General features: G+C 43.6%; 1 protein-coding gene across 1 annotated transcript in view; it reads right to left on the bottom strand.

Moving 5' to 3' along the window:
- Window positions 1-6,937: 6,937 nt before the first annotated feature.
- Window positions 6,938-10,000, bottom strand: part of ttc7a (tetratricopeptide repeat domain 7A) — a gene marked incomplete at its 3' end in the record, with an annotated part of 30,179 nt that continues 27,116 nt past the window's right edge. Inside the window, exon 12 of the mRNA XM_080449618.1 lies at window positions 6,938-7,045. Coding sequence (XP_080305744.1) covers window positions 6,938-7,045 — 108 coding nt within the window. The remainder of the gene's footprint in view (window positions 7,046-10,000) is intronic.

The raw sequence follows: 10,000 nt of genomic DNA, 5'->3' as shown, positions 1-10,000 counted from the left end.
AATGGTTATTCGCAGTCCAGAATGTTATCACGGCTCATCTGTTTGGCCTCAACTTCAAACCGCTGCTACTTTGCTTTTCTTCGTCTGCCGACACTGGAGTGGTTGAAGAGGTACAAGAGCTGGGCTCTTATTCCCGCTGTCATTATTCAGCAGACAAAGGAGTGCACATGTCCACCCAGAGAGGAAGACAATACTACTGCTTGACTGCCGTCTATGTGTGGTCTGTGTGAAGAGTATTTGATAGCAGCCTTTTTAGCGCAACTGACATCAAACCAATAAACTAAATTGAACCGAACTAAGCTTGGTAAGAGAAAGAGAGAGAGAGAGAGAGAGAGAGAGAGAGAGAGAGAGAGAGAGAGAGAGAGAGAGAGAGAGAGAGAGAGAGAGAGACGTCACGACATAATACTGACATGAATAGTGACCATGATACTGACACTGACCATTATACTGACCATGATACCAACATGATACTGATCATGGTACTGTTATGACCCAATGGTCATATGTTTATTTCCATGTGTAGTGTCTTGCCCTGTGAATTTGTGGTGCTGATTGAGTGATGCTGGTGTGAGTGGACTGAGTGGTACAGTATAGTGTCTGAATGTGAGTGGCTAACTACTAGGTGGACCCTGCTGGTGATTGGCTCCTGTGACCAGGCTGGAGACCTTCCTCCAACCCCACCAGTCGTTGTATCGCCATGTTTTCCAGTGTTTTAGATGTGTGCTAACGTAGTTTAGAGTTATTCGTTTGTTCACGTTTTTTTCTTAAGCTTAGAGTAGGTAAGATCTATGTACTTTCATTTGTGTTTAAGGTAAGCTTAGGGTTTTTGTTCTTGATTAGGATTCATGTTCAGTTCAGGGGCCCACCCTGAGGTAATTAACTGGCCATGATGCTGACATGATACTGACCATGATACTGACATGATAGGTTAGGATTAGGTGTGGTTAAGGTTAGGATTGGGGATCAAATAAAAACAATAATCATTTTAACCCCTGGGGGCAAGTTCGTTTCAATGCTTAATAATACTTAATTACAGAAATTCAATACTGAGGCTCTCGGCCGTGCCCCTTTATGCTAATTGCACTGACAGCTCTATCCAGTTCTTCCAGACAGCAACAGCACTGCAAAAGAAACATGGCACTAACAGTTGAGTTTATTTCATAGCATGTTTCACATGTTTATTAAGTACACAAAATTCTATATTTAAAACCTCTTCAGCATCTTTGTTTGATGTACAGTGAGATGTTTTGGCATGGTCTGTTGTAATTGTTTTTGTGATCCGCTCACTCATTTGTATAATGGAGGAGCAAGTTGGATGTTGACCCACCAAGGCATCAGCTCAGTATACGCTGGTCAGACACAGAACAATGTCCATTTTGTTTGCCTCACTCGACACTTTCGTAGCAAATAACAACAACAATTTGATGCCGGAGATTGATAGGAATGGCAGTGGATTTGGTGCATACTGCTGTCATTCAATGGCAAGTAAATTGTAGTGTTTAAACTAACTAGTATTCTTGGGTCCTTATTTAGTTGGACACACAGTGAAGTTCTCAGTCATGCCCACTCTATTTTGAATGGGAAACCGCAGCACCCTTCCAAATTAAAGTCCTGCGCCCTATAGTGCTATTGTATGGATTTTCTTAGACCATGCATTGGATCATTTCAGCTATTTGAGAGATTAGGGTTAAGGCCGAAAATCTATTGTAGAATGTGCGGTACGTGCACCACTGCTGTTGGTGGTATTGAAGCGCCTGTGTGGCTCGGACACTCGATTTAGCGATAAACATAGAAACATAGAGCGAGGGAGAGCAGGAGTGCACGCCGAAAGAAAGAGAAAGCGAAAAACTTAAATCCTTCAGCCACTCCTTCATGGTATATTTAGTTTCTCTCACGCAGGCGCAGAAAATTGCCACAAACTGATTGTCAGCTGTAGTCTGTGTGGTGTGTACAGGAGCAACTTTTAACACCTTTTACCACCCGATGTCTCTTAATCTGATCTCCTGATGTACTGTCGTCTGTAATGTGACACACCATGAAGCCAATGTCGGGCCGTCGATAAGCGTTTGTGTGTGCAAGTGTGTGTGCGTGTGTGTGCGTGCTGTGATGAAAGCTCCAAGCCTCCATCCAGTAATCTGTCTTTCTCAACCCCCAGCACTCTTCTTCCCATCTCATGTCAGTGATCTGACATATGCCTCATACTGACGACTTAACACCCTCCATCTCCCTGAGCCTGCCTCAACCACAGGCACGGCTAGGTACTGGCTGCATTGCTGTCAATCAATTTCTCTGGCATGTACAAACAATACATGCACAATTACACATGCACACGTGCAATGAATGCACATCACAAATATATGCACAGTTAAAATGTCATCTATCAGCAGATTAATCATCCTCTTCCGATGATGCACGCATAACACTATACAACATCAACGCAACTCTTGACCACAGAGGGGAGAGGGGTTGCGCTCTGAGATTCCTTTCAAGATTCCTTGTTCCATTCCTGTGCCTCCCATACTTTTTCTGAATTGTTGTGTTCCTCACTTAACTACAGAGCATGTTTTGAAAGTTAACATCCAGAAGAACACTTCAAGAGCACCAGGAAAACCTGCCTAAAGTGTGAAGTTACTGGTGAAGTAATCACAGAGATTCACTTCTTCGATTTCCATGCCTTCCATGACTGAGGGTTCCTCTCTTAACTAAAAAGCCTGTTTTGAAAGATAACATTAAGAAGAACGCTTCAAGAGCCCTAGGAGAACCTGTCTTGGGTGTGCAGGTTCTGTGGTGCAGTGGCAAAGGCCTCAGACTTTGAATACAAAGTCTGTCACAGTGCTTTCATCGCTGTGATGGGGCTGTGATAGGGCCTCGCATCCCTGTGACAGGGCCTGACCATGATACTGACATGATACTGACATCATCAGTATCATGTCAGTATCATGGACACACTGAAAGGCTCTTTTACACAGTATACTGGAACAGCAACACTGTGTTAAGATGTTCTCTAGGCGTTCCTATGATCACCAGTTCAAACTTCACCAAGAATGTCCTGATCTTGACCCCAAGGCATGTTTTGAAGGCTGACTTCAAGAACAACAGTTAACCCATTAAGACCTGGAACGCATCTGTGTCACTTTAGATTTCTTTGGCTATTCAAAAAAAGCAGATATACAAGCTCATAGCGCGTCACCGAGTGCCGCGCTATGAGCTTGTAGATCTGCTATTTTTTTTCAAAAAACTGTTAGGATTTAGAAAACATTTTAAGAATCGGACTCAGGCCTTAAAGCACAAGGAAAACTGCTGTGGCACAAAGAGCACATGGATCACTGTGATAAGATGTTCTCTGGACGTTCCCAAGGTCACAGGTTCAAACCCCACCACGAGTGTCCTGCTCGTGACTCCAAAGCATGTTTTGAATGCTAACATCCAGAACAACAGTTAAAGTCACAAGGAATACGGTTCTTCTTCTTTCGTGTATCGTCAGATCAGATGGCATGCAACACATGCATTTTTCTGTTAGTGCTTCTCCTTATCTGTCAGTAAAGACCACGCAATATAGAACCAGGTGACTATGAACCCCACAGTGGTAAGATAAATGGCTAAAGTTCAAAACTCAGACTGAGAAGTCTCTTGGTTAAAAAAAGACTAGTTGAGTATAAATCCCTTTTTTTTTTGGACATTTGTGCCTGGCTCCAGTGGTGGAAAGTAACTAAGTACATTTACTCAAGTACTGAGTAAATGTCCACTTCCAAAATGTTGTGTTCCACTTCCAAAATGTTACGTTGCATTTCCAAAATGTTAGATCTGCTATTTTCAAAAGATTTTTATACATTATATAGATTTGAAAACTTGTGAAATAGGACATTCTGCATGAATAGTACTTTTTACTTTTGTTACTTTAAGTACATTTTGTACTTTTACTCAAGTCCCTTTTTAATGCTAGACTTTTACTTTGCAACAGAGTATTTCTACATTGCGGTATTGATACTTTACTTTTACTTAAGTAAAACCTTATGAGTACTTCTTCCATCACTGCCTGGCTCTATCTTTCACCAAAGAGCAGGCAATAGAACAAGTTGAGTATGAAGCATGGAGTTACAGTGGTAAGATACATACCTTCACAAGCTAAGATTGTGGGGTCAAAACTCAGACTGAGTTGGTTCTTGGTTCAAAAAAGGATGTTTTATTTTCTAAATTTGTTTCTGTCTCTAATCAATAGAACTAGCTGAGTCAGAACCACAGTGGTAGCATATTATGACCTTGCAAAGCAGAGATTATGGGTTCAAAACTCAGACTTTGGTTCATAAAAGGATGTTTTATTCTAAGTTTATGCCTGTCTCTAATCTTTTACTGAAGAGCACACAATAGAACCTAAGATGAGCCTTGCAAAGACGAAATTGTGAGTTTAAAAACAAAACAAAAAAATACGTTTTTCCCCCAAGTTTGTTCCTGGCTCTAATCTTTGAGTGAAGAGCAAGCAATCCTCCTATAATTTGCCATAACCCCACGTTTGCAATGCATGCCTGCGCACTTCACCGGGTATGGACTAGTAGAACTAATCGATTATGAACCATGGCGGTATAGTGGTAAGATAAAGCTCAGACTGAGAAGCCTCTTTATTCAAAAAAAAGATGAGATTTTGTTTCTACATATGTGCCTGTGGAATAGAAGTAAAAGTAGTGAAAATTAGGCACTACTACATTTCAGATTGGGGTCTGCAGCCAAATTCATATCAATTTGCAAGTCCTTGACATGAAAATGTTTGAGAACCACTGTATTGTTTGAAGGGGCAGCCATAGCTCAATGGATAGAGCAGCCGCATGACAAGCAGACGGTAACAGGTTCAACTCCCAGGGTTAAAAACGTTATATTTGAAATCCGAACGTTTATGTATATCTGTCGATTCAATCATTCTGTCATGGGGAGAGGTGTTTGCTGTGGGGTTTCATTTTTTTACCTGTGAAATGATCACAGTGGATTTCTGAGCTCAGTCTAACCACATGTTCTCAATCAATCTAATTATATACACTTCCTGGAACTAACGTGACCACCACACAAAATAAAAGTCCTGCATCCTGGAGTTAGGTGACATGGAGCTTGAACTTGCCATTCTGGTTCAGCAGAGTCTGCCGTACCAGTGACCAATCTTCTCCCCTTCGGCACCTTCACACCCAATACTGGTTTTTGAAGCAGGATAGTTGACAGGGAAGCACCATAGGATGCACCATGAATTGAGGACAAACCCCAATGGAAACAAGCCATAGGCTTTCTTGGGGTTTAAATCCTCTTAGCTGTTGTTAGTGTTGTATAATGTTTTTCAACAGATATCTCAATGAGTGTGGTAGGCTATTAAACCCATATGTGGCTTCTCTCTGCATAGTATACTATATTGATGTTGTCAAAAAACATCAATAGTCAAAAATCATGAATCACTGATAATGTCATACTACACTATGTCGCCAAAAAACGCGAAAAGAATGGTTTTGATTTGACATCTTTATTGACAAAAATGCATATGAATAAACATTTGTCAAAAGGATAAAAACATAACAAAACGCTTATTTTGGTGGCGTAAGGGGTAGTGGTGGTGGTACTTACTCTCTGGTAAGTTGGCCAGGGTGTGGTGGGGTGGTGTTGGGTGGGGTTAAGGTGGTGTTAGCTGGTGTTAGGTCGGTATCGGCTGCTGTTAGGGTGGTGTTAGTGTTACCCTCTGGTAACACTCTGGCAGGGTGTGGTCTAGAGAACATTGAGTTCTCCGCATCAGGATCCCGATCCACTCCCTCAACAATGGATACTCACTGAGGTCAAACACAAAGGTCACAAACCAATGGACACAGTGACATTTATAATCCATTCATTTCACTGTAGTTATTTTACAACAGTAGAATAATGATCAGGTCCTAGATCACCAATAGTGGTGTTGCTATAGACAGTGCAGCCAGAGCGGTTGCATTGGGGCCAAGAACGGACCCTTTGCAAGTGATGCAGACTGTTTTGTGTGAAAGTGAATAAACAACTATGCTAATCGTGCTGTGAAAAACAACATTACATTCCTAAGTTGATGAAGACAAACCATGGGGTTTTCCTTATTATGAGGAAATAGCTGAAAAATACCCGTGATCCAATTTCAGTGTGGAACGAACACTGTTATCAGTTGCCAGGTCTCTGCTGAATGTCAAGCAAGCAAACAAACATTCATACAAGAGCAGACATTGTTCACTAACATTGCCCTGAACCAAAATGGCCACCTGGTATCACTCTACAGCAGTGGTTCTCAAAGTGGGGTCCAGGGACCCACATGGTTCCTTGAGGGGGTTCCAAGAGGTCTCTAACTCTGACAGTGTACAAATGGAACCAAATGGACCCTGTATAGTCCATTTGGTTCCATTTGTATACTCTCAGTACACTGTCAGTATCATGTCAGTATTATGGTCAGTTTCATGTCAGTATCATGGTCAGTATCATGACAGTGTCATGGTCAGTATCATGTCAGTATTATGGTCAGTATCATGTCAGTATTATGGTCAGTATCATGGTCAGTATCATGACAGTATTATGGTCAGTATCATGGTCAGTATCATGTCAGTATTATGGTCAGTATCATGTCAGTATTATGGTCAGTATCATGGTCAGTATCATGTCAGTATTATGGTCAGTATCATGTCAGTATCATGGTCAGTATCATGGTCAGTATCATGACAGTATTATGGTCAGTATCATGGTCAGTATCATGTCAGTATCATGGTCAGTATCATATCAGTATCATGGTCAGTATCATGTTAGTATTATGTCAGTGGAAACGTAACTGTACGCACATCGACTGTGGGTGCTGGGCTAAAAAGGCGTAACTTTGAAGAGGTAGAGCCCGCACACCAGTATTTTTTGTCAGTATCATGGTATAGCGGTCCTTGAATTCTTAAGTTTGAGAACCACTGCTCTAACAGCTGAAGTCTCCTTCCTCCGCCATTGTATTACACGACATGTCTGAAAGAAACTCCAGCCTGACAGGAAGCCGTGTGGTCAAGTCCGTCCACCAGATAGCTGGCTGTCACAGGAGGTCATAGGGGTGCTTGCTCACTCATGTCCTCATCAGCACAACCTCACAGCGGGGGGGAAGGGGGGGGGGGGGGTTGATGGCTTGCTGATGGAGGAATCCAGCGTGACCAACACAGCCGGCTGACCAGGTATCATTTTACCTCCCAGACAGCCAGTGACTGACAGATGCGATGGAGCGACATTGCGCGTTCTATTAAATGACATATAAATGTTTAATCGGGCAGAATGGGTGCCTGTTAGCGAACAAGGGGTCATTGTTTAGGGCGGGTAATGGCGCTGGCAGGACCCATGGGCACGTTGTGGGCCGTGAACCAAGTGCGTCAGGTGAGCGGGGTGTGATTGATGGCATGGAACAATGGGGCCGGGCCAAGTTGCTAATTGCGGCGCTGCGTTGTCAGAGCATGTCTTTTACGGTCGCTTGTTAATTTTGTTCTCATAAAACCAATGTCAGGGAGCATCCAAATAAGACAATCTGCCGCCTCAGGTTTTATGGAGGTATTCTCTCTCTCCCTCACTCTCCCTCTCCCAGACACAAATACATGCACGCACGCACTCACGCACGCTCCGCACACACAAACACACACAAACACACTCTCCCTCTCTCTCTCTCTCTCTCTCTCTCTCTCTCTCACACACACCCAACACCACTTTTACGTTTGGCGGTGCTCCCAAGGGTTTCAATGAACAAAGAAATTAAAATATGGAATGGAAAATATACAAATAATTTCCTCAAGATAAGCTCTTTTACACACACCTACGTACATGCACACACACACACACACACACACACACACACACACACACACACACACACACACACACACACACACACACACACACACACACACACACACACACACACACAAAAATGGGTCACAACCCTAGGTTTGGGAAACACTGGTCTATGGTTACCTCCCTGGCACCACTAATCCATTAATACCGGGAAAGCATCGGTGTCACTTTAGATCTTTGTGTTGGCTATTAAAAAATAGCAGATATACAAGCTCACAGCACGTCACTTCGTGCCGCACTGTGAGCTTGTACATCTGCAATTTTTTAACATTTTTTAAACATCTCGAAAGCGTGAGAACTACTGATTTAGAAGGCATTTGTAGAATCAGCCTCAGGTCTTTATGGGCTAGGCCTACCCCACTGCCCAACATAGCTGTCGAGGGGGTTGGCGCCTCCACACACACACATAGCCCTCTCTCTGGCCTAAATACCAGGAAGACTTCACGCCGCTCACACTTGGCTGATACCTTCGATATCAATCACACGTCTGTTGTTCGCTGCTACCAGATCCATCATGGCTGCCGCTCCGTTTCCTGTCCACTGAGCAACAACAAATACTTCTATCATGGTGCGGGAGCCGTGTGTGTGTGTGTATGTATGTGTGTGTGTGTGTGTGTGTGTGTGTGTGTGTGTCTGTGTGTGAGAGAGAGAGAGAGTTAAGCTATAATAGGTGTAACTAGGCCTGGAAACCAAACCCCTGATGCCCCTACACAACCTCAACACGCACAAACAGCCCTGTGATACTAAAGTGTATTAGTGTTAGCCAGACAATTGCAGCAGGGTCCCGCACGCACGCACGCACGCACGCACTTCATACAATGATACACTCTCTACAGTCGCTGTTGACTCCAGGTGTGTATGTGTGTGTGTGTGTGTGTGTGTGTGGTTGTGGAGACAAGTTCCAGGGTGGATGCAGGCCAATTGTTGTCATTCTGAGAGGCTTTGCAGCAGGACGATCCCTTCATTCATCTGTCTCCTTTTACCAGGGTTGTCAATTAAGGCTTATACCACTGAGTGTGTGTGTGTGTGTGTGTGTGTGTGTGTGTGTGTGTGTGTGTGTGTGTGTGTGTGTGTGTGTGTGTGTGTGCGTGCGTGTGTGTGTACGTGCGTGTGTGTGTATGTAGGTGTGTGTGCAAGTGTAACATGTTTGTTTCCATAAAGTAATGGGATGTGCCCGCCTCTGTCTATGTGTGAGTCTGTTTCCACACCATGCAAAGTCTAGTAAAGTGTAGTAATGTGATTACATGTGTGTGTGTGTGTGTGTGTGTGTGTGTGATGTGAGTGAGCACACCACATAATATTTCACTCCCCATCCACAGGGATTAGGCCATTTATCTCCCGAAGCCCCTGTGTAGGTGTCACACACCCGGCACTAATGAGGAGAGGATGGAACGAGGGAGATCGGAGGTGTGAAGACCGGAGGAGGTGGATGAGAGTAAAAATAGATCTTCCGAGGGCAGAGCGGGTGACAGTGATCAATGTTTCGCACGAATCAAAGTATTGATAGACGAGAGATTTTCGTGCCACGAGAAGTGCTGGTGAGTGAGTGTGTGTATGTGTGTGTGTGTGTTGGTGGCTTTTAACATTGGCCTTTAACATTCAAATTCTACAAGAGAACAAACGAAAAAGGTGGTGGATTAGTCGACGACACAGAGGGGAGGCGAAGGGGTTAAGAGAAAGGAAGCTGAGAGCCAAGCAGCAGGGGTTCTTCTCTTAGCACAAATCAATTTACAGCAGCCTGAGTCATTGATTATAGCTGCCTCATACCTCACATGGTGACAGTTGACATCAAACAGACACTGGCGAGGCTATAAAGCAACACCGCAGGGCACTATCTGCCCCTCCCTGCGTGCATGCATGTGTGCACATGGTATGGTATGGTGTGTATATGTGTCTGCGTACGGGTGCCTGTGTTTGTCTATTTATGTGTGGCGTGTGCACGTGTCTGTATACTGTACAGTATATTGTTGCTGTCGGGCAGAAACCTTGTATCTCCATATTTCAACTTTTTATGTTCTTTCATAAATGAATGCCCTACTTCGTCCAACAAGAGTGTCACGCAAAATTAGCAAAAATATTGTCGATTCTTTAATTTGGACATACAAGGTTTCCATCCGACAGCGACGATAATGTGGTTTATTCCCGTCTGTGT

The sequence above is a fragment of the Gymnoscopelus braueri genome, assembly GCF_963280865.1.
Source record: "Gymnoscopelus braueri genome assembly, chromosome: 14".
NCBI classification, from domain to species: domain Eukaryota; kingdom Metazoa; phylum Chordata; class Actinopteri; order Myctophiformes; family Myctophidae; genus Gymnoscopelus; species Gymnoscopelus braueri.
Note: the sequence above shows the minus strand (reverse complement) of the source record. Positions and strands in the feature narration are given on the sequence as shown.